Source organism: Arachis hypogaea, chromosome 9, assembly GCF_003086295.3.
Source record: "Arachis hypogaea cultivar Tifrunner chromosome 9, arahy.Tifrunner.gnm2.J5K5, whole genome shotgun sequence".
In the NCBI taxonomy this organism is placed as follows: Eukaryota; Viridiplantae; Streptophyta; class Magnoliopsida; order Fabales; family Fabaceae; genus Arachis; species Arachis hypogaea.
In genome coordinates this window covers 111,313,519-111,339,053 of record NC_092044.1, presented here as the reverse complement: position 1 = coordinate 111,339,053, position 25,535 = coordinate 111,313,519, and the positions used below count along the sequence as shown (strand labels likewise).

The window sequence follows — 25,535 nt, the reverse complement described above, 5'->3', positions numbered from 1 at the left end:
TTAACAATAAAGAATTTAACTAAATAATTATTTAGCAAAATTGAATTACAACCACAAATTGAAACGTAAAAAATAGAAAAATTTGTTAGAACTCGTCAAATTATTAACACTCATCAAATCAGATACCAACTTCTAGTTGCGCCAAGAAAACTCAAGGCAAGAAGGCAACAACAAAGACCGACCGGGACCACTTGCCGGCGATAATGAGCGTAGAAAAAACGAGACGCATGTCTGAGTGCAAGATGATGACGAGGCAAAGAGTGATGATGACGACCAGCCTCGGATACTACGACAACCACGCCAAGCATGAGACTGAGACAATGAGAAAGACCGGAGACTAGAGAACTTGAATGCTAGAAGTCCAAAACCATCGTGAAAGAGATAAGAGAGCTCAAAGCTTCATTAGTTCAGTTTGAGAGAGAGAGACCCCAGAAAAAGGAGACCTTGAAATTGGATGATACTTACTTCAAATGTTCTTATTTGATACGAAGAGTTTAAATATGTTTTAGAAGTTATTAGTTTATATTTTTAGAATGTTCAATTTAATTTAATATATTTTAATTTTGTTTATTTATTTACTAAATTAGACTTTATATTTATAAGCTTAGAATTTTCTTTGTTTTTACCTAATAAAAAATTATAAATACCTCATAAACTATTATAATCCCAATATTAAATGATTAGAGATGCCAAAAACAAATATCCACAAACATGAAATTTGGATTTAAACACCACACTAGACAAATATTTAACTAAAGAGTGAACATGGTAAAAAAATGTATTTACCGCAAAAGAAATGCTAATCCTCAGTCAACACTGTAATCAAAACGTAACGATATGTAGCCACTACAACGGTAGTCACCAGAGAATCATCCTTTTCACATGTATCCACATGAACACATCAATTTTCATCTTAAAATCATCTAATTCCTTTGGCATCCACCATGAGTGCTACTCCAAGGTTCACCACAAGCATAGCAAAACTCGAATCGGCACCTGCAAGCAAGAAAACAAACAACCAACACTTAAACAAAGCAAAATGAAGCTCCTAATGATAAGTTAACCAAGAAGAAAACAAACCTGCATGTAATATGCAAGCACCCTTCAGTCTTCTCCACATAGAACTTGCATCTGGGACACCTATTCCATTTCTTTTGAGCAGCAAGGTCCCTAAGAAGAAGATCCTCCCTCCCTCTCTCATCCTCATTCAGTGACTGCAACACGTTACACTCAACCCCAGGGTGCCATGGAACACAACACCTGGCACAGAAGAGCCTGTGGCAAAAGGGGCACTCAGCTTCCCTGATAATCCCTTCACCCCCCTCATTCTCGTCAAGCAGCATTGCAGAACAGTCCCTAAAGGGGCAATAGAATTTCGGAACCGCAAGAAACAGGGCCTCACAGAGTGCATCGTCCCACCTATCAAGAACCTCTTTTGGGAGCATGGGCCTGCAGGAATCAAGCTCCATCACGCCCTTGCAGTTCAATCCGGGGCAAGGAACAATCGTTAAGCTCTCTTGGATCTTTGTGGCCACATGCTTGGTGACACAGTCAGAGCAGAAGGAGTGATCACATTTCTTGTTCCTGAACATCTGATCAGTCCCTTTGGTTTCTGCACAAATCTCACATACGATAAGCATTTCGTCGTCATCCAGAAGCTCTATGTACTCGGTTTTGGGGACAACAAAGACTGGTCGTGATGACGAAGGTGTTGATGAAGATGGAAGGCAACGAACGGTTTTTGATGACGATGAGCCTTCGATGGTGCTTTGAGAAGCGATGAAGGAGGACATGATAGTCTCTTGTAACTGCAATTCATGAGCGTACTTGTCATCGGAGATGGGGACGAGGTTACCTTCATCATCAAAGAGAGCTGAGAAGTAGGAGTCTTCAACGCCGTTAACTGCAACGGCTGATTCTGATCCTGATCCTGATTCTTGTTGTGCTGTTGCCATCGGTGAATGGTGAGACGAAGAAGAAGACGAAGAGAGTGAGAGTGAAATACTGAGTGGAGAAGAAGGTGCGACTTGATTGGAACGGTGAAAAAGGTACTTCTGAGTGCCGACTCCTTCGGGAAGGGGTTAACGAAACCTAAAATTCAATTTAATGCAGAAAAAAATTCAATTTTTATTTTATTAAAAGTGGATAATCCAAAAAACCAAAAGTGATATAACTAAAGGACGAAAAAAGAGACGGAAAAGTTGACTCACAGTGAAAAATGAGAGGATCCTTCAATTTTGGTGCGACGTTGGTACCAAGCAGAGTATAGTTTCCCCTGTAACTGTAAGGTTAACGACGCCCCATCTTTTTGGTGACTGCTAATAGCCACTCATTAACACCACTTTTAGTTTCTATTTCTATATTTCTGTATTTTAAATTTGGTAAGGGAAGGTGCCTGAACCCTAATCAAGGCAGGTAAATATCCTTATTCCTTAGGTTATGTTTGATTGGAAAGAAAAAAAAAATTTTAAATGTATTTGGATAAACAAAAAAAATATTATAAAAAAATAATTTTATATTTATATTATAAAATATATTAAAAAAATTATATTTTTTTAATATTAAAAAAAATGGCAGATTCTACCAATTTTTTTATTTTTTATTTAATTTCTTCTCGCAATCAAACAATGAAATCCTTCTATATTTTTTTTCTTCTATTTTTTCTTCAAACAAAAATTGTCTCAGTGCTGTAAAATAACCGAGCGAGATGGATCATGGATGTCTGCCAAAAATACTTGTAGGATCAAGTTAGTGTTTTTACTTTGTAGCTTGTTAACACTACTTTTTTTTTTTTGGTGACTGTTAACACTACTTTAGTAAACAAAAAAAAGGAATTCTTATTTGTGAATAATTTTACTTTCCTATACTGTACATCCGAAACATTTTAATAACTAATCTAACCAAAAGCAAATTGGAACTTTTAAAATATATTATCTATTTTATTATATAAAAATTAAATTTTTGTACTTAATGATAAAGTTGACGTGACATACTTTTTAGAATATTTTTTTATTTATTTTTTTAATTTATTAAATACAATTCATTATGGTGGATTAATTATATCAACTAATTGATTTGATTAGATATTTAAGTATCACACAATTTAATATTATGTATATCAATTAATTGAATATAATTATTAGAGTATAATTAACATCAATTAGATGAATTAGCATTATTTAACATATCTGAATATTTATTATAGGATATTGCGTCTTTATTATTTTGATTCTCTTACCACCTATAAATACCCTCCTATATTGTATCATTCTAAAAAATAATCTTTTTATCAATTTGGATATTTTAACTCTTTTTTCTTTTTTTTCTCTTTACATGTAATTTTGTTGTGCGTTAACTTTGTTTATTTAATGATGAAATATACTCATGTTAATTCTATCATATAATAGTTTATTTTTCTCCTATGTATTTTGATTTGTATAGTTACTATTGATTTTACTATTTTCGATCTTGCTATTTTAGTTTTTTTTGAATTGTTCTTTATTTTTTTATGACTTGATAATTAAAAAAAAAATAAAAAAAACGAAAAAAAGATGGCCAAAGATAAAAGTTAGAAGCCTAAAACAGCAACATCATTTCTCAGCATTATTATTATTAATATGAACTTTATTATTTCTTTTCTAACATTCTTTAATACAAGCTTCATTTTTTCCTTAATTATTAGGGCAATTTACATAAATAAATTGTTACACTTTTAAAATTACGCAAATGCATTCAAAATGAAGACACAAATCCATTGTTCCATATATTTATAGAAACCGCTACTGCCAGTAGCGGTTTACATAAACACAGAATCCGCTGTTGCCAATCGCAGTTTTTGTTTATTTGGTGTTGGTCATAAACCGCTACTGCCAGTAGCGGTTTATGTGAATTGGAACATGTGTGTAAACCGCTGAAAGCAGTAGTGATTTACATTGAGAGAGAAAGAAACGAGTATATATTTTTTGCAATCATATAATTTATATAGATAAAAAATGAAGTAATTTTTAAAGAAAAAATGTATGCTTTAGTGAATTTTTTAATAAAAATAAATTATTTTATCATTCATGAGTTTTAAAAAGAATGAAAATAAAAAAAAAAAGAAAATTAGTCTTAGTTTATATATTTTAGTATTCTGTGAGTACTCACTCTTTGATTTGCTATTTAGTCTCATTTTAAATAGTATATACCATTAATTATTTATGATATTATTTAAATAGTATATACCATTAATTTTTTGTTTTATAATTTTTTTAGATAAAAAAATTTAATTTATCATTTCACAATATAATTTAAAAAATATAAATATGTATGTAATAAATTTTTTATTTGTATTTATTATTAGAAGTGAGACCAAATTACAAATAAAAAAATATAGTACTCAAAGTATTAAATTATATATAAACTAAGACTAATTTTTTTTATTCTCATCTCTTTTAAAATTTATAAATAATAAAATAATTTATTTTTAGCCAAAAGTTCACTAAAGCATATATTTTTTTCTTAAAAAATCACTTCATTCTCTTTTATTTATATCAACCATTCAAAGGAGATTAGGAGAGTTTGGAACATGGGGTTGTGTTCTTTGGTACTGATTTGCATTTGAGGTTCTAGCTAAATAATTTTTTTTATTTGTGCAACTTTGTTGTCTTATTACCAAAAAATAAAAACTATTTGTATTTTATAGTTGATTGATTGGATAAATAATAGTAATAGCATTCTAATTTTGATGAATAAAATAAAAAATATAAATATGCATGTAATAATTTTTATTTGTATTTATTATTAAAATGAGACTAAATAGCAAATCAAAGAGCGAGTACTTACAGAATACTAAAATATATAAACTAAGACTATTTTTTTTATCTTCATTCCTTCTAAAACTCACAAATGATAAAATAATTTATTTTTAGTTAAAAATTCACTAAAACATACATTTTTTTAAAATTACTTCACTTTTTATCTGTATAAATTATAAATTATATGATTGCAAAAAATGTATACTCATTTCTTTCTCTCTCAACAACGTAAACCGCTGCTGCCTCCAGCGGTTTACACACGTGTCCCAATTCACATAAACCAGTATTGACAGTAGCGGTTTATGACCAACCCCAAACAAACAGAAACCGCGACAGGCTCTAGCGGTTTCTGTGCTGCTACATTTGAATGTTATCCGCGACTGGCAGCAGCGGATTCAGTGTTTATGTAAACCGCTACTGTCAGTAGCGATTTCTATAAATATATGAAACAATATATTTGCGTCTTCATTTTGGAAACAATGCATATGCGTAATTTTAAAGGTGTAACAATTTATTTATGTAAATTGCCCTAATTATTATTAATACTTTTATTCTTTTCTCCTCTAATTATATAAATCTCCTTATAATAATTTTTTGATAGGATATTTTTTGGTCTAATAATTTTTTTTGCCAAAAAAAAATTATATTAGGAAAAAAAAGATACAAATTAAATTTGAAAATTTAAATTCAAATAAGATGTGCAAAGAATAACTATTGAATTCATTTGGTCGATTTAAACATTTTGTATTATCGTCATTGAAAATTTCAAATACTATTATAAAATTTTAGATATTTTTATTTTATTGTTCTTAAATTATATATTATACCGTGTATTTGAAGAGTTTCATCTTTTTTAAAATAAGTGTGACATTATATACTTTTTTAGATACAATAAATGAATAATAAAGTTAAAGTGAGTAACAAAATTGATTATATAATAAGATACAAATTTTTATAATTTCTACCACAATTAACAAATTTTTAGTTTCAAAATAAATGTTTACTCTATTTTTTATCTTTTATTTGATTTTTTATAATTTTTTCTTATTTTTTTAATTAATTATGATTGTAATAATTCATCATAAATTTGTATTTTGTAGAAAAAATTTATCAATCATAAAATACAAACGACTTAACCAAAAAAATTTAAAAAATATTGATTAATTACAAAATAAAAATTATGAATTGTGTTTTAATTATGTTGTAAAATACAAAATTGGGACTATTTAAAATTAGTTTTTTTACCATTAATGTTAACTTCAATTATAATAAGGTAAAAAGTAAAAATTGTATATAATAATTTAATTTTATTATTTATATTACAAAAATTATTCTTTAATGTATTATATTCTATTTATTTTTATTCATTGATGATCTTTAATTGTCTATTTTCAATAAAAATTTGAATTGATTAAATTGATTTTTTTTAATTAGTAATATAATTATTGTGATATTTACTTTGTTCAGTAATATTTTTTAATTTATTTAATTTGATTAATCATCTCTTTCTTATTTTATTTTATACTAATTTAACTAATCAAAGTTAATAAATTTCAGTTGTTTTAATTCTTGTAATTTTTTATTATAATAATATATTTCTATTAATGTATTAATATAATTTTAACATTTATATGTCATTAATAATAATAATCTCATTTTAAAGTGATATTTTATTCCCAATATATATATATATATATATATATATGTTTAGTTGTAGAAAATCTACTATTTTTTTACACGATTATATTAGACATATTTATATTCAATTTATTTAATTATTTAATTAAAATTAATTATATTAAAAGATTAGATTAAGAGTATGGTAGAATAATTATATTGTTATTAATTAATTATATTAAAAGATTAAGATTATGATACATTATCATTATTTTATTATTTTTTATTTTTTGATATTAATTCAGATGTTTTGCTTCTTTTTATTATTTTTTTATTCTCTTATTCTATGTGTTTATTTCCATAAATCTTGCTAAATTAAATAAGGTACTGTATATCTATTTTTTATTCTTCTTTTAAATATACATAAAATTTATTAAATTATTTCTCTTCCGTCTAATAATTTTGTTTCTCTTCTATTTTTATTTCTTTTCTTTAATATTTTATTGGTTCTTATTTTTCTAAATTTTATTTTAATTTATGTATTTGTTCTTACTATACCTAATTTTTTTTATTTATGTGTAATATACATTCTTGTATATGTTATAGAAATATGATTTGATTCCATTAACTTGCCATATTTTTTTGAAAAATCTAAAGGTAAAACACAAAAATATATTTATAGATATTTTACTTTAATTTTTTAACTAAAAAATATAATTTTTTGTCATATTTGTTGGAATTCTAAGTTAAATATGAATATTAATTTTTGAAATAGAATAAATATATTTTAAATTTTTTACATCTAAAAATAACATTCTATCAATGTTAGAATTATTTAGATGGATAAGTAACCCTGAATATAGAATTATTTAGGATAGTTAGAACTAAGTAAATTTTTTTATTGAAAATACGAATTTAAAAATATTATATTCAATTCTCAATAGTCAACCTCTCATTAAACTATTGTGTTTTCAAAAGATTTTTGAAAAAATGAAATAGTTTTAGGTGTATAATTTTTGTAAAAATTTAATTAATTTAAGATATTTATTATCGTAGATTAAAAAAATAAATTGAAATGTCCGTACTCATAGTGACGGTGACTAAGTGATGAGTTTGTGGAAGAAGAAGAGAAGAACTTAACAGACTCACAATGAGAGAGAGAAAAATTTACCTAGAGAAAAGGGACTCGGCAGGAGAAAAGTGGTGACGGGTTCAACAGCGACGGTAACGGGATGAGCAGCGATGATAACATGAGCTGTGATCGGACCCAGAAAAATTTAATAATGGGGTGCAAAAATATAATAAAATTTAGGTATAGATATTTTGTTTTTTGCTTCCCACGATACTCAACAGGTTAAGGACTAATCCATCATGAATTTAAATTTCATTTAACAATCTACAATTGGACGGCAACGAGTTGCTATACATACGAGACGAAATTCGAACCCTCAATACTTACTTAAGCGGACGACTAAATTGATCACTTGACCAATCCAAATTGGTTTATATATATTCTAAATTTAAAATTAGAACTATCTAATACATATTGATAAGAACTAAAAATATACACACAATCATTATTATAATATTTAAAATAATAAAAATATAATTTCATACACATAGTATAATATTTAAAATAACAAAAAAATATTTATAAGGATTTTTTTATTTTTAACATGACTAAATATTATTTTTTTATATATATTTTTAAACAATTATTTTACTTTTTATTATCTCATATTTAATTATCAAATCTACTTATTATAATTTTTATAGAATAAATAAATTTTTAACCAAAATAATTATAATATATTAAAATATAAATAATATATTTTTTTATCTTAAAAAATCACTAATAATTTAAGTTGTATTTAACTAGAAAACTAAATTTTAATTTAATTATTAATTAATTAACTAATATAATAAAATTAATTATCACTATTTTTTAGTTTAAATATATTTTTTATCTTAAAAAATCACTAATAATTTAAGTTGTATTTAACTAGAAAACTAAATTTTAATTTAATTATTAATTAATTAACTAATATAATAAAATTAATTATCACTATTTTTTAGTTTATTTATTTATTTTTCATATTAAATCAAATTTAACAATATAATTATTATTATGTGTTAATTTTAACAAAATATTTTTTAACATAAACTACAAAAGAACTATTTATATTTTATTTTGAGACAAATATAATATAATAAGTGGTATATATGTATATAAATATTAATTTTTTTAAAAAAAATTTGTGGGGGCAAATGCTCCCTCTATATTAAACGTGGGTCCGTCCCTGGCTGTGAAGGAAGATGGGAGTTGTGAAGAGATAGGCGGCGATGAACTCAGGAACAACGATGACGACGACAACGATGACGGAAGCTATACGATTTTTTGTGAAGAAGCCAAGAAGAAGAAGATTCTGGATGAGGATGATTGAGTTTATCTTGCATGGCTATAGAGTATAGACTGAAACTATGAATCACTGAATCTGTGATGTGAGACAAATCCTAATTACTAAAAAGTGTTTATATGTATATATCCGGGGCGGGTACACCCTAAACCCGACCATGCCCTGTCATGAGAAAAATCTGCTCCGACTCAGATCAAGTTATTACCCTATCCATCCGGGTATGGACGGATCGGGTACCCGCGTATTCGGAAACTCCTGCCAAGTTTAACCCCGTATTGATACTCCATTTATTAAGGGTTTATTGCTAGCCAATGGATTGCTATATACACAAGGCGAGATTCTAATTCCTAATAGTTGTTTAAGCGGACGAGTGAGACGATCACTTAACAAACTCAAATTGATTAAAATAAATACTAATTATTTTTAATATTTTAATATTAAAAATTCTAAGAGATTGATTTTAATTATAATTTTGTAAAATATTTATAATAATTACTATATATATTATTTAATTTTTCAATAAAAATTTTTTATATAATTTTATGTATTATTCCGTACAGAATACGGAAACATACACTAGTTAAAATAAAAAGTGCTCAGGCACTGTCAAGTGTCAAGATTCCAGAGGATTAAGTGATTTTTTTTTTGGATATGGAGAAATGTCCTTTTTGGTCTTGTATACGGAGGATTAAATGATTTAAATCCCAACATCAGCTACGTTCCCCAACAATCCAGGCCCACCTGAGCCCAATCTCTTAAAAAATTAGAAAGGAAGCCCAATCTCTTAAAAAATTAGAAAGGAAGACCTCCCATTCTTCCTTTTTAGTGATTGAGTGGGTAGGATTTGAGTGATCGGTGATGATTGATAAAGAAATGTTTTAAGAATTAAGATGGTTAAATTGAGGTAAGTACAAAACTGAAACTATATAAAAATTAGAAGCAAAGAAGAAGAGAAGCAGATATTTTTAGTTTGAATTTGGAGTACATTATAATTTGCCTTTTGCCTCTTTGCTTTCTTCATCCAGAATTTTTGTTCTTCATCATAGAATCAGAAATCCCCCATTCTGATTTATATACAGTTATACATCAAACAACAAACAAACAAGAATGAGAATGTTGCCAAAGTTATGGCAGGAGTCAACTGCCAAAGAAAAATATGATTGAAAAAGACGCTATTTTTTTCAAAAATAATACATTTACAATAATACATGAGTCAATAAATCAATTATACTTATTATTATTAGATTTTTTAGAGAACATAGACCTAGTTGATATTGTCATGCATTTTTTTAGTTATTTTTAATTTTTTTTGTCTATACTCTACAGTATTAATTAACCTGATATATTAAAGATAAATTTATTGTAAATCGAATTTTAAGTGTTTTTACTTTTTAGTTATTTTTTTACTATTTTTTTTGGTGATTTGATTGGGCCTAAAGCCCAAAAAAAGAAAACAAACTCATCAACAAGGAAATTATAAGATAGATATTAATCATTGACAATCACCAAAAAAAAAATAACTAATCATTGACCCAAAAACTTATAAGCAAGAGGACGAAGGCAAAAAGGACAACAAGGAAGAGAAAAATAAACCTCCCAAGATCGAGACAAAAAAAAAGGTGATTTCTTCCAAATCCATACTAATTTTGTGGGTAAATTATCTTTGCATATGTGTGATCATCTCAGCCATTGATCAAAAAAATTTTCTACCTTTCATTAACTCATTCAATAAATGTGTTCACACTACATTGTATTTTATAGTATTTACATTATACCACATAATGTATTTATACTGTAATATAAATGGGTACAATGTGCAAATAGTTGATTTTACAAATCCCTCCCCAAATACCATATAAATCAAAATCTTTCCCAAATACCATTTGAATGTCTACGGTTTCTTCTTCTTCTACCTCTCAAAATACAATTCGAAGGAACTGCTTCTTCTTCAACCCCACTGCTTCTTCTACCCTTGTGTCCACTGCTCCTTCTTCTCTACCCTTCCTGTAGGTGATGGGTGTGATTTTTTCAGCGACCCACTCGAAAAACCTTCCCCTAATACCCCTGTAATGTCCACTGCTTCTTCTTCTACTACCTCACTGCTTCTTCTACCCTTCCTATAGGTGATGGGTTTGATTTTTCCGGTGACCCACTCACAAAACCTTTTCCAAATACCCCTGTAATGTACAAAACTTCCTCTTCTACCTCACTGCTCCTCCAAGTGTTCCTATAGGTGAAGCGTTTGATTTTTCCGGCGACCCACTCGCAAAACCTTCCCCCAAATACCGCTTTAATGCTCACAGCCTGTTCTTCTACCTCATTCCTCTGATTTCTTCGGTAACTTATCGTTAGTGACAGATTTTTTTGAACCCCGTCGAAGACCCTGCCTACTGCTTCTTCGTCTAGGGTTACGCGGGTGTCCTTTTCTGTCACTCACAGGTAAAGTGAAGTATTTCCGAAATCGTCGAAGAACGTAACTCATCCCCTTGCCGGGAACGTTTCCGGCGACCCACGTGGAAAACCCTCTCGAAAAATCATTGTAAGACTAACTGCTTCTTCTTCTAACTAATTCGTTTGTTTTTGTTGTCAATTTTCACAACCAATTTTGCGTGATTTGTTCTGTTATTCACTTTCTTTAATCACCTTTGATCGAAGTAGATTATTTCAATTTTGAATGCAGTAGTTAATAATAGTTGTTCATGGTAGTGTTTAATGTTAATCAGATTGATGGCCAGTGATGCATGCTCCTCAAACATGAGACGAGGCAGAGGCAAAATCAGTGGACAACAGGAACTGATAGCTGGATATGCAAGTTCAAGTTCGCTGCAACCTGGGAATGTAAAAGATGGTGTGGCCCCAAAATGCTTCTGCAAAAAATATGCCATCTGTTACATGTCGAATACAGACACCAACCAGAATAGGCTATTTTTTGGATGCCCGTTGTTAAAGGTAAGCACGCAATTCTTCATGTATAATCACTAAGTTTATGCTAAAATTGGGTAAATTTTAGATTTTTTGGAATGGAGGTTTAGAATATAGATTTTGGTTATTTTTCCTAGCTCAAGTTGTTGTAGATGTGATTTTGAATTGTTTGGAATGACATGCCTATTGGTTATGAAAATGATTTGATTTTGTAAGTGAATTGCTATTAAATTGAGTTGATATTGTATATGATTTGATATTGGTGCTGGTTAATTTTGAAGAATGACTAAGAACTAAAAAAAAGTTGATTTATTGAAAATAGATGTACCTAGATTAAAAATGTTGATTGTGACATGAATTGACATGGAACCTGATCTGATATAAAAAATGGCTTTAATTTTTGGAAGGATTTTTAAGATTTAGGCTTTAGGGATTAATTACAGTCACAAATGTGGATTAGATTTAGGCTCTGGGTTGATGACCATATTGTAAGGATCAGAGCGGGGGAGGCTACAAGGGGATCAGGTGATGAGAAACAGAATTATGTTGAAGAACATTTGAAAATGGATAACCTGATAGCACATGTAGAGGAAAGAATAGTAAACCTAGAAAAGCTGCTGAACAAGAAAAGTATAGAAGCAGAGTTGAGGAAGAAGACTAGAGAAGCATCTGCAAGAGAGAAGGAGGCTTCATCAACAAAGTATAATGATTAGATCAAAACCAGAACCTGAAGCACCTCTATTAGGTTCAGAAACTTAAGAATAATTTTCTTCTTTCTGAATTTTTCTACTAGAATGTAGACACACAATTGCTTGAAACTTTTAAAGCAAAAATTGTCGATGATGTTTTTTTTATATGGGCAAGATGGTTAGAATTTGATTATGTTTCTAGTTACGTGTTCTTGTTTTACCTATACATACGTATATGTTTTATGGTATTTATTTTTGTGAGTTAGTTATCAAAGTTCCCTACTAATTTCAATAGCATATGAAGGCTAATATGTTGCAGTAAGTCAGTTCGAATACCAGAAAATAACAACCTTTTTTTACGTGACATGAATGCTTAACATTGCAGTCATGTTATAACTCAATGTTCGGCAATTCTATAAGAGTAGGAAGGAGAAGGGCATGGCAATATAGACTGATGATTTGGTGACTTCCATGACAAATCATGCAGCTACCACAATAGATAATTGACAGGATCTATTTTTCTTCTTATATACTAGGGTGCAGCATAAATATGAACAAATGAGAGAATGAAGAAGCTGAAACTCAACTAGAATATTATGTTAGGTTTGGAAAAATTGGTGAATTGCAATTTTTTATTCAACTTTAATTGCTTTCCTTTTAGAAATTTTCCTGCATAGGTTTTCAAATTCCTAATTCCTTGAACCTAAATAAATCTTAACACTTGTAGTTTATCTGACCATGATGATTGGCCACTGCTTTGTTCTAATATACATCAATTGTTCAGCAAAGAGTGGATTGCTATTTTCTATTAACTCTCAGGTTTTGTAACTTTGATGATTGTTAATTTTTCATTGTAGAAAAATTGTCCTAGCAACAAATATCGCCGAGAGTAGCATTACCATAGATGATGTTGTGTATGTGATAGACTGGGGTAAAGCAAAGAAGACCAGCTATGATGCTTTAAATAAGCTAGCCTGTTTGTTACCATAATGGATTTCAAAGGCTTCAACTCATCAAATATTGAAGTTGTAGATCATCATGTTTATCCCCTTGCAGATGATGTATAATGCTCCAAATAAAAGATCTGATTTTTTTAAAAATCGGAGCTTGCCGTTATTGCTGAATCCATTATTTGCTAAATTTGTTTGACTTTATTGACCCCTTCATACACTTTATTGAATTTCTCTTACTTTCTAAGTCAAATTCAAAGAAAGAGTGCTAATGGGTTGATCATTTCAGAGACATGGTCGTGCAGGTAGAATGCAACCTGAAGTTTGTTATAGAGTACTAATGGCTTATTGCAGGTCTTACCATGTACTGGGTTGATTTGTTTTTTTTCTTATATAGTAATATTCAACGAGTGTATGGCTTATTGCAGGTCTTACAATGTACTGGGTTAGGTTGTGCCATCGTCCAAGACAGTAGTGATGTCTACAATTGTGCTCCTGAAAGCTGTGGCCATCATGTAAGTTTGTCTTCTAACTTATTTCAAGTATTTTCTTTATTGGCCATTTATTTGTCGTCTTTTTTGGTGGAATCGTGTTAAATAGGAAAAAATTGGTCAAATTATAGGTCGAATTTTGTATGCATGTGTCGATTCACAATCATCCCAGTTGAGTTCTGGTTAGATATTAAGGTGTAACATAGTAGATGATCAATGGTCATCGATATTTTTTCTCCCAGTGTTAGTTACTTTAATTAACTGAATATTTAGTGTTTCTGACATACTTGGGATTGGGCTCGGTCAACTAACCTGAAAAAATATTTATTTTTTGGTAGTTCAAGTCTCTCTAAAGGTAAAGTGGGTTAGCTATCAAATTGGGCCAGCTACAAAAACAATAAGTAGATAATTCAACTGAGGATTAATGCAGCAAGTGGCTTGAAACCAGTTAAGCCCAACTTTTTCTGGAATTTTAAGCCAAACCAAGTTTCTCCAGGTAACTATTTATTCCATTCATGTGTATGTATACTCTTACCTTGCTCAATCTTTTTTTTGAATAGCATTTTTTGATTGAATATTCGCGTAAAATGTTAGTAGGTTAAATGATATTTGTCACATAATCTGTATACTAGGATGGTTAGAAATAGAATAACACCATTATAAATCTCTTATACATGAGGAACACTACATGACACATCGAATTAGTTAGAATGAAGTTGTTATGCAATCATTTCTCTTAATTTTGGGCCTTTCAAACCAATGTAAAACATACACAAGTAAGATAAAATGAAATAAAAAATACTTGGAATTAACCAATGTCATAACAATTAACTGGGGATTTCATTAACAAAAAAACATAAATAACATCAACCGGAATACTAAAGATAGAGGTTCAACCAAGTTCCACAATACATGTAGTCGGAGTAGATCTAAATGTCAATTATTTCTAGACAGGAAACATCCCTGCAAAATACTTGAGTGTAGACCTAACTGTGATCGGGTGTGGCATTCCTGGGTCTCGCCATGCTCTCCTCACTAATAGATTTCTAGTGCCATGTTCAATGTCATATTCTGTAAACACAAGCTCTCTGTACCTGTAATTGACAAGTAACTCTCTTTCTTTTGAATTGTTCACCAACAAAATTAGGTTATCATCCACGAATAGTATTGAATTTTCTCTGATGCTTCGACTCGCAAACCTGCAGTATTGCTCTAATATTTTATTTCCACCGGCGTCCTCATTCAAGTGCCAAATTGATGCGACATAACCAAATTCATTGTGTGTATGAGCGAGGAGTGCAACTTTTTCCTTGTGGGTTAGTAAATTGTGAATGATATATGTTGCATCTACTGGAATAGACACCTCGCTAAATGATTCATCTTTAACACTGTAACATAAAACTGACTTGGGTGTGGCATAACTATCTCCTGTACCGGTAATTCAATACGCATGGCCATTATTAAAAACAGAGTAAGGGTCAATTTTTCTACACCAGGGAGACAATCAACGTAGTGAAACCATGTAGAACGTCTTGAACAATATCTAGAGAAAAAAACGTAGGCATCAACTATGTCCCTTTTGTACATATGTATGATGGTGTATGCATCTGTGTTTGGTACATGACTGAAACCATATACTGGAAAATATGATCTACCGTGGTCCCTGTGGGGGTCGAAAATTTCTCTAGAGCGTTGTATTGTTGGATTCCATACCAAAAGTCTTATGTCGTCTTGTTCACGGGAGAACTTGAAACATATGTTCCCGTTTGACACTCCCACAATACGAAACCACTCATGCCAACTCCGAAAGGTTGCTGAACATGCACTTCTTCTTCGGAAGCATCATTCACTATATATAGTGAATCTGAACCCATTAACAGTAGTGAGTATCCAACATGAAATAAGGCATGTTGATCTAACACTTTCTGCCTTCGCATGTGTTGTATGCATGTTTCTGGTTGGCGTAGGCGTCGGTGCCAGAATTTATTCAAGCACATACATCTCCCTACAGCTTTGGCACTACTTCGCAGGAAGATTTCTTACAACAGTTCATCCGGAATAACCGGCAACAGAAGATAAGTTAGTTAGAATTTAGTCATTTTTCTAGACACACGTTTGGTAGTCTTGGTTTTCGGTAGGTTTATGCTGTAGTTTTTGTTTGGTTGAGGTGTCTTATTCGCTTATAAGTAATAAACTTAAATTTCTCTAACTTATTAATTGTGTGAGATGTTACATCCAATGAGAATTGATGTGGCAGAACATTGTGTTTACCGGTGTTATCGTAACCAGTTTGAACTAGGTGTTGTGTACCATTAAAATTGTCTCGTCTACCAAAGTTTTTGCCTATGCTAGGAAATAAATTCCGTGGGAGTTCCAACATACTAGTTTAAATTATCTCTGATTTTTTGTTTATTTAGTTTGAAATTAGAAGTAGCCGCCAATTTTTCCATTTGTCGTATATAAAACCCTTAAAATCGCGCAGGAAATTAGGATTCTTTATATTTTCACAAGCATTTTTCTGTAGATGCCATCCGCATAACCGATGGGTCGCATCATGAAGAACATTCTTGATTGCATCTCACATGGCAAGGTCTCAGTCAGTTATTGCCGCTTTAGGACTTTTTCCACCCATCGCTTCAACAAAGGTTTTCAACAACCACTTATACGTCTCTGTGGTTTCGTCGGATAGTAGGTCGGAGCCGAAGATAACAGTCTGTCCGTGATGATTGCATCCGGAGAAAATGACCAAAGGCTTGTTGTATTTATTCTTCTTGTAGGTTGAATCAAATGCAACAATATCTCCAAAGCAGTGATAGTTAATAATTGACTTCCCATCTGCCCAAAAAATATGTTCGAGCCTTTCGTCACTAGTGAACGTATACTTTCCAAAGAACAGCGGATCGTTGTTTGACTTACCAATCAAATAGTTTATTGCCGCATTGGCATCCCCGTTTTTAACTTTTGACTGATGATAATGATCAATGTGGTTGTACAAATCTTTGCGTGTGAAGCCAGCATGACGATATCCACCCTTCTGGAGCGCAATATACCCCATAATATGGCAGGTCTTGACACCAAAATTATGAAGATTTTCCACTTGGACTTTATCAGTGACAGTGAGACGACGATTCGTCGGAACCAGATGCGCAAATTGGGGTGGCATCAGATCGTGGTTGTGAGATTTCACAAAACATGATACCTTCCATCTACCGCAGCCGTAGTCAAGCTTTACCCTAAGCCGAGCTGGACACTTGGTTCGCGTTAGTGACCTTGCCCCCTTTGATCTATCATCTAGATCAAGATACCTCATATTCCTCCAGCCCTCTTTGTTGCAAACAAGTTGCCTGCTAATGATTCTACTTTGATTATCCCTAACCACGTCGTCCTTCCTCATTACAAATCCATGCCAACAAGAATAAGCGTTATAAAATTGGCAAGCCTCATCCTCTGTCCTAAACTCCAGGTTCCAAATATCGTCTACCATTAAATCCGCTATTCATTTTACACCACAAATTTTTTCACTCTTGCTAGTAGAATCCAGCGAATCCACATTGTCGTCTTCAACATCATCTTCTGCATTCGGTTGATAATCGAAATCATCACCCAAATCATTATCAGAATCATTCTTCACATCATCCTCGTTTCTTGACATAATTTTACCCCTGTCAAAATTCAGGTTGGTGAACCAAAATGTGAATAAACAGAATCAATGGCAGCAACTACATAAAGCTAACTTAAACTCCTTAAAAAAAACTACAGTAACCGGAACTAAGGCTACTTAACCTAAGCCAACTGTTTAAGAGTCCAGTATAACGTTTTAATTTCAATGCCTCAAACCTAGCCACAGCATACAATTGGCAAATGTGAATTAAAAATCCTAATTCTAGAACCTAAACCCAACACCATAAAAGAAGCAATGTTTAAAAGATAGAGACTTTCATTAAAATTAAACTAACCTCCATTATTAAAAAAATTGAAACAGAGATACCTTGATGACAACCGAAGCTTGAAATCCAACGAGTAAAGAACTAAACTTCTGGAGGGAGACAATCTTAATTAAACACCCGCACGTGATTCGTAGCTGGCTGATAAATGTGGATGGTAAACCCCTTCCACCTGCAACAGCTTGTTCGCGATCAGATGTAAACCTACTAGGTTTACAAAATTCACAACATGCAAGCACACAGAGGTCATCCTTCGGCATCACTTAAGTCGACGCCAGAGCCTAGCCGATGGAAATAGAGTTCCAGTGATGGCTCCCGCAACCACAGATAACAGAATGAACATGTGGTTGAAGTGAAGAATACAAAACAAAGAGGGTTAGGTAAGTGGTTGTGTGCCTAGGTACTGGAGTTGAATAACGTGTTAGAGAGTATAGAACGAAGACCAAAAAATGAAGGTTGGGTCACTAATGGCTATGTGTCTTTTTTTTCTTAGAAATACATGTTGAACTTGAGGAACAACAGGAGGATTTTTTGTGTTAAGGAGTCCATTTAAAATGTAGAAATTTTAATTGTAAATTTTTTCCAATATATTATACAGTATTAATATATAACAACTACTCATACATTACAATGTAGTATATTCATGCTATACATTCATTATAAACTTTGACTTTTACAGTACATTAATTAATGAATTTTTAAAAAAAAATTTTAATCAATGGCTGAGGTGATGACACAAACAATAGTAACTTACCCACAAAATTAACATAAATTTGAAAGAAATCACAAAAAAAAACCCAACATAAAATAAAGGAAGAGCCACACGCCCACACTAGAATCAAATGCAATTGACAATTCTGTCAATAAAAATTAATGCAATTAACAATTCATAGTGTGAGGAAATAAGTCGTCTCGGTTAATCTGGATTCGTATTAACATTACAGCTTGATATGGACTTTGGTATATGTGATGCACTCAATTATTTACTCCATAGAGAATAGTGATAAGTGACAAGTCAGTGAGTCACCATTGGCATACAAAAATATTTGTTAACATTTGATTAACCATTTTCTTTTATAAAATATGATATCAACTAGTGCAGATACAAATTATACAAAAAAAGACAGTTATATCAGTGATAGTAAGATAAGTAAACCTAGTGAGCTGCTTTCGCTGACAAGGAAGAATAATTTGGTACTAGAATCTAGTTTCACTGAATAATTTAGCACTTCTAAGTAAGAATCCAACCCACCAGAAATTAAAAAAGAAAAATAAAAATAGCAAATAGTGTGAGAAACAGAAACCTTGAAGGAGGTTTTTGTTGGGGTAACAAGAAAAGGTAGTTGCTAACCTTGTAAGAGACAACTGGAGGCTGAAAAACTCCAACGTGCACCCAACCATTCTGAGAGTCAGATTTGCCAACAAGGCAACGGAAGATTCAGTATCAGCCTCATAAGTTAGCCGCCTTTTTAAATATTTTTATTTTATGTTTTGGGAAAAAAAAAGCTTTACGTTTCTAAAAGAAGACACATATCGCTATAGCAATTGGATTTGGATAGCGTATCACCCAAAAAAAATGAAGTCGGTTTTTATTTCTGAAATAAAAAAGTAAAACGCGCCAGGTAGGGGTCGAACCTACGACTTTCTGCTTAGGAAACAGACGCTCTATCCACTGAGCTACAGGCGCTTATGTTGAGATGTTGCAGATATAACTTAATTTTTCATAAAAGTATTAAAAAAGTGTCATATACATATATATAATATTCATAAAATCAATTATTATATAATTATGTATTAATATATATGTTATTTTATTTTTATTTTATATTTTATATTTTAACATATATTTTATAAAATAATTTATTTTTTATGCACACATAGTGTAATTGATATTTATTTTATCAAAAAGTATATGCACATAAAAAATCAATTATCATATATTTATATATATGTGTTAATTAAGTTATTTTTAATTTATATTTTATATTTTAATATATCGTCTATATAAATAGTTGATTTGAGACCTTTTTCCATATATGTAGTATGATTATTATTTCATTTCATTAAAATAAATTGCTAATGCATTTAAAGCTTTTGCTAAAAATTAATTGAATCAGATATTCTAAAATATATTAAAAATGGTAACTGAAAAAAGAAAGACAAATTAATAAATGAGGTAAGATCAGAATACCAACTTGATACTTATAATGCATAAATAGTAATACTCATATATACACGGAATACGATACGATATAGGACACGGAATTTATATAAGATTCGAGGACATATTATATACATAAAACATAATTTTTGTAAGATAAATTATAATGATATTTTATTAATATTAAAATATAAATTAATTTTTTATTATATTTAATATTTTTTATTATATAAAATATTCAAAATATTTTTTATTTTAATAATTAATAATATATATTTTTAAATTCATTTTAAAAATAATATTAAAAATAAAATTAAACACATAATAATATTTAAATATATCTAAATGTATCTATTTTTTATTTTTTATTAGAATACAACTAAACAAAAAAAATACGCATATCAAATAAATATCATATTTAAAATAAATTCGACATGCAAATAAATCAAAATAGTATCCTTACTACATATATGATATATCTTGACACAATAACAACATTTCATATAGGCAAAAATAGATCTTTTTAATTTTTTTAATATTTAAAAGAATAAAATATAATTTTTTATTATTAATTTTATAGATAAAATAAAAAAATAAATATAAAAAAATAATAAAAAACAAAATTAAACAATTGACGCCATTCAATTTTTTTTTCACCGATAAACACCCACTCCCCACATACGCAACTATTTGATTTGGATTTTCACCTTCAAAGGACAGTGCCTTAACTCTCTCTCAACAACCATAGAACACATAAGTGCATAACCAAGCACTGCCACACCATAATGGGCAATCTTATTATCTTAATAAACAAATCCATATAATCCATTATTAAATTACTTCCATACTCGAATCTTTGTCTTATTTTTTTAAAAGCCAATCTTTCTCTTCTCTCTCACACACCCCACTTTCATTCTCCCAAAGTTTTTATTCATGGATACCCACCTTCTGTTTTTCCCCTCTTAGAGGAAAAACTTTACCTTCTTGCCATCATTCTACTCTGCTCCCTCTTCTGTTTTAACTTTTAATTCAGCCTGCATTCCCCACCCCATCAATCAAAATCTTTACTTTTAGAAACTCATTTGACCCTTTCTTCATTCTGTTGCAAATTCAGAGCTGAGAGCTCTACCTGGAGAAAAAAGCCATATAAAAAGCTTTCCATGAAGTTTCAGAATGATGATGAAAGGAGCATAGAAAACCATGCTTTGACTTCTATTAACACCTTCATCATAATAATATTCTTGAGGTAACCTATGTTATTTTTTCTTCTAATAAGTTGTATGCTAAAAAACAACTCGAAAGTGATATCTTCACATAAATGAGCACAAAAATGTTTCTTTTTCTTAAAAATTCTTTGAGTATTAGTTGAAAAAAAAAACGTGCCTTTTGTATCCAATAATAAGATAGATGCCAAGCTTCATTTACAGGAAAACAAAAAGATGTTCCTATATGGCTATATCACATGCTATGAAGCCTTAGCTGATAGCTTTTTATGTTTGTATTGATCACTCATTCCCTGTGTATAACTAAATTCCATTTTGTGATGACAGGCAAAGGCATTTCCTGCTAAATAATATTCCCTTGTGTCATCCTTATACTGCATAGTACGGTTTGTGATCTCCACCATGGCAGCCACCTTCAAAGGAATCAAAAAGAGTTTCAAATACATAGCGCAAATCTTTGGTAATTGTGTCTTTGTACTTCATTCACTTCACTCACACTCTTTGATTTTGATGTGGTTGGTTTATTGGGGGCTAAGTTGGGAAGTGGGTGTGTTGTTGTTGTTGTTGCAGCTGTGAAAGAGCAACGAGAATTGGAAATTGGGTACCCGACAGATGTTAAGCACGTGGCTCACATTGGTTGGGATGGCCCCTCAGGGAATGGACCCAGTTGGGTATGAAACTCTTAATAGTTTTGAGAAATTATTCTATGGTCATGGAACACTTAGCTTGATCATGCTCTATTTATTCAAAGAGTAACTGAGAGTATTTATAGTTTTATTTGAAATGTTACACTATGAATAAATGGAGCATGATCGAACTAAGTATTTTATGAACATACTATACTTTCTCGAATCTATCTCTTCCATTGATGTTACAACAATTTAGGATCTCATGTTTCAATGTTTTGTCTATTCTTTTGTTGGATTCTATCACTCTTTGTCAACTTTCTTTTCTATGATGCAGATGAATGAGTTTAAAACAGCTCCTGATTTTACAACATCACTTGGCAACTTGGATGAACTAAGGGACAATAGTTCTTTGGCTCTCACTCCATCATGGTCCTCCCAAGGTATACTACTTTTGCTTATCACTTGTCATGTAATAATAGTAACATTTTTATTTTAATTTTTTTTCATCTGAGTCAAGTGTTAATTTTGGCTTCTATATGTGGTTCCATTAAATATTGATATCTTGTATTCTATTCATGTGGAACCGTGCAGTCTTTCTTGACCTGAATAATACCAACAGATGGCCCTTTCACGGGTTAACTAGTAAAACGAGAAAACGTTTATTTGATTATTATTTTTGTTGTTTTGAGTATTTTCGAGATTGCAAGGCTTGCAAAAGCTATATCTAGATTATTTGCCACCAAAGAAAGAGTTTGGCTCTTATGTCACGAGCAAAACTCATATCCATCAAAGGAATCTAGTGGTTATTATTGGCCATTGCAATTCGTTAGCACTGTCTAAAGGGGTCCACACCAGAATTTTTTTCTTAAACAGATTTGATTGTGTATTAAATTTAGCACACCACTGTGCTTGATAAGAATATGGTGATTGGTTGGTTTGTCTTCGGTTTCTACATGTGATAAGTCTCTGAGAAGACCTCAATGAGATCAAATGAAACCTTAAAAATTTGCAATATGATACATGTGTCATGAAAACGGAGTGAAGCTGCTTAGCTATATCTACATGAATGGTTCAATTAAGAATCTGAGTGATTATGAGATTTGTTCTTCCTGGGCATGTGACTAAAATGGAACCATCATTTTAAAACATTACTGTGACATTTTAATTGGATTTGCAGTAATTTGTTGTCATAAATTTTATTAAACATGTATCAATTGCTAACTGCAACAAACAGCCTATTTCTTAGTTTTGATGATTAGCTAAGCACTTCTTGTTACCATTTATACTGATAAGGGAGAAGTCATGCATCACTTGCCAAATAGGTTTACTATTATATATTACTTTGGTTACATGTTCTTGAAAAAATTAGTTATCATGAGATGCTGTGCCTTTATTCATCTCTTTAGTCCTTGACGTACCGAGCTCGTTGTACCATGTGATGTACTATATTCTTGTGAAAACTATATGTTCTGAGTTGGGTCAAGAGCCAAGTTTGGAGTATATCACCCCACAAACTTAGTAGTAAACCAGAGAAAATGTACTGAAATTTCTGTTTGAAAGCTGGCACTCTGTGAAGTCCTAAATGGCTGTTGTATATTCTTGAAGAGTCTTTGGTGCATGCAGAAATTGCCTGGATTTGAATGTTAATAAGCTCTTACTCTGTATCACTTGTTTTTTCTTCTAAATGATGATAATTTTTGTGTTACTTGAACCTTTTGAACAGATTTTGAAGACTCCATAGGAAGCCAATCAACACCATCTGTCCTTAAGGGAATTCATTCTGCTGGGGTTCCTCGTGTTCCTAAGAAGCCAAAGCGCAAAAAGACTAAGTCGACTTCCTCTTCCGAGTCGCTATCTACTTCATCAAGGCAATTAAGAGCAGTGAAGTCAAAGTCTAAGCAGAGAGAGAGAGAAGCAGCAACAATTGCTCAAGTGTATCAGATTCAAGATTATGAAGACATAGGAAAGGATTTGGCAATGTGAATAGCAAAAGAGACTATGCCCTTTATCAAGTTATCAGCAAAAAGCCTTAGGAAAATGGTGTTTAGTAAATCCTAATCACTGAGAGAAAGAACCAAAATTAGTTGTCAAACACTAGAAAAATAAGAGGGGGAAATTGTGATTATCTTGGGGAGAATGAAACAATTGGGTGTTTACCATATGCAGGCCTTAAATTCACTAGCTTATAGTATTGTCCATTTTGCAGATTAAAAAGAATAGACATGGCAAAAGGTTATTTACAAGATCACCATGGTAGTAATTATATTAATGATTCTTGTTAAGGTATTATAATTATAATTTTATCAGCACTATTTTATTATATCAGGGCCCCGGTAGTTCTGTTCATTGAAGCCAAATGAAAAGAGTTGGTATTATCATGCTTCAATCTTTGATAGATATTTTACTTCTAATGGGTTTCCTTGTTTTGCTTACTTTCTTTTATGCTCCTTCTCGCTTTAGAAAAAGTTATCTTACACAAGATAACAACCTTCTTAACCTCATAAGGAAGTAGAAGAAGCCGAATGTATCTTGTTATAATTTGTCAATCATTTTGGTTTTCCTTATATATACACACACAGACACGTATATTAATAATAGGCACAAAACGAGTTAATTAATCTTTTTATATTTATCAAATATATATGATAAGAATAAAGACGAGATTAGTTAAAATGAATATTTATACGGAAAACAAAATAAAAAAATGTAAGGATTAGCATTTAGCAAAAAAACAAGAAAAATTAGTTAGTGTTGGATCAAATTCGATGCAAATACAAAAGAAAAATGTTGGTCACATAATATTTGCGGCAAAAGTATTTGAATATATACATGTATTTTGATATTTCTAGTAAGCTAATGTACTTAGGAGAAAATAAAAAGTACAACATGCTTTGAATCCTAAATTCTAATCATAAATTTTAAGTCTTAAATTTTGAACTCTAAATTATAAATTATAAACTATAAATTTTAAATTTTAAACTATAAATTATATCATTTTAAATATGAGTTATTGGTATAAAATATAATAAACGAAAATGTATGATTTATTTAAGTAGCAAGAAGCATAGTATTCATTACTTAATAATAAGTCGCGATGAACCAATATTCACCGATCTAAAATGTATATATATAAAATAAAAAAATTGGCTCATGAACACGGTCCACACGCAAATGCCAGCAAATTTGTATAAGTAATACAGTCCAAGTACACGCCAGCAGTTTTGTATAGGTAATACAATCCAAGCAATGTATTCAGGTACAACACGATAAGCAGTGGACATTGATGAGCTAAGATTCAATATGCAGTTATATGTATTCACTTCATCATCATCAGCATATACACACACCGCACCTACTTCCTTTACAGTTTACATGCATGATACAAGCAACTTTTTCTCTATTACTTATTCATTTTATATATTTTTTATCTGAAAAAAAAATGTTAAATTAAAAACGAAGTTTAAACCATACCACATGATTATATGCAGGTCCTCAAAATATGAACCATACTAAGAGTGAGTAACTCGTGTTGGTTGGCTAAATTATCCCTAATAATTCTCGGAACGCAAGTTTCTCGTTCTATCTTTCTTTCTTTATTTGGAGGTAGTTACTTATTACTATTATAATTACCTTTAAAAACTCTTCCTTATTTGGCTTTTAATTAATTATTATTATTATTACTATTATAATTACCTT

General features: G+C 30.7%; 3 protein-coding genes and 1 non-coding gene across 7 annotated transcripts; 1 reads left to right on the top strand and 3 right to left on the bottom strand.

The window, feature by feature from the left end:
* Positions 1-656: 656 nt before the first annotated feature.
* On the bottom strand, positions 657-3,761 carry LOC112711848 (E3 ubiquitin-protein ligase RSL1). Its single transcript, XM_025764577.3, has 3 exons — positions 2,211-3,761; positions 1,081-2,091; positions 657-996 (listed from the first exon to the last, which is right to left on the bottom strand). The coding sequence occupies exons 2-3, from the start codon at positions 1,953-1,955 to the stop codon at positions 924-926; spliced, it is 948 nt and encodes a 315-aa protein (XP_025620362.1). The 5' UTR covers positions 1,956-2,091; positions 2,211-3,761; the 3' UTR covers positions 657-923.
* A 12,500-nt stretch (positions 3,762-16,261) lies between these two features.
* LOC112711846 (protein FAR1-RELATED SEQUENCE 5) lies at positions 16,262-19,388 on the bottom strand. Of its 4 annotated transcripts, XM_072203877.1 has the most exons (4): positions 19,178-19,388; positions 17,871-17,998; positions 16,799-17,544; positions 16,262-16,717 (listed from the first exon to the last, which is right to left on the bottom strand). In XM_072203877.1, exons 3-4 carry the CDS (start codon positions 17,364-17,366, stop codon positions 16,476-16,478), a joined length of 810 nt encoding a protein of 269 aa, XP_072059978.1. In that variant the 5' UTR covers positions 17,367-17,544; positions 17,871-17,998; positions 19,178-19,388; the 3' UTR covers positions 16,262-16,475. The 4 variants fall into 4 exon arrangements, with proteins under 4 accessions (XP_072059978.1, XP_025620361.1, XP_072059977.1 ...); XM_025764576.3 differs by having other exon boundaries at positions 16,262-17,544; XM_072203876.1 differs by having other exon boundaries at positions 17,871-19,230.
* A 52-nt stretch (positions 19,389-19,440) lies between these two features.
* TRNAR-CCU (transfer RNA arginine (anticodon CCU)) lies at positions 19,441-19,513 on the bottom strand. Its single transcript has one exon. It is a non-coding gene; the product is annotated as a tRNA-Arg (tRNA).
* Positions 19,514-20,626: 1,113 nt separating this feature from the next.
* Positions 20,627-24,159, top strand: LOC112711845 (CRIB domain-containing protein RIC10). Its single transcript, XM_025764574.2, has 5 exons — positions 20,627-21,233; positions 21,538-21,670; positions 21,781-21,881; positions 22,174-22,279; positions 23,563-24,159. Exons 2-5 carry the CDS (start codon positions 21,613-21,615, stop codon positions 23,820-23,822), a joined length of 525 nt encoding a protein of 174 aa, XP_025620359.1. The 5' UTR covers positions 20,627-21,233; positions 21,538-21,612; the 3' UTR covers positions 23,823-24,159.
* Positions 24,160-25,535: the final 1,376 nt, after the last annotated feature.

Excerpts from the sequence above, each read along its gene's own strand:
- LOC112711848 (XM_025764577.3), bottom strand. The coding sequence starts at position 1,955 with ATGGCAACAGCACAACAAGAATCAGGATCAGGATCAGAATCAGCCGTT. Across the intron at positions 997-1,080 it reads TGCTTGCATATTACATGCAG|GTGCCGATTCGAGTTTTGCT; the intron begins GTTTGTTTTCTT and ends TCTTGCTTGCAG.
- LOC112711846 (XM_025764576.3), bottom strand. The coding sequence starts at position 17,366 with ATGGTAGACGATATTTGGAACCTGGAGTTTAGGACAGAGGATGAGGCT.
- LOC112711845 (XM_025764574.2), top strand. The coding sequence starts at position 21,613 with ATGGCAGCCACCTTCAAAGGAATCAAAAAGAGTTTCAAATACATAGCG. Across the intron at positions 21,671-21,780 it reads ATACATAGCGCAAATCTTTG|CTGTGAAAGAGCAACGAGAA; the intron begins GTAATTGTGTCT and ends TTGTTGTTGCAG. Across the intron at positions 22,280-23,562 it reads TCCATCATGGTCCTCCCAAG|ATTTTGAAGACTCCATAGGA; the intron begins GTATACTACTTT and ends CCTTTTGAACAG.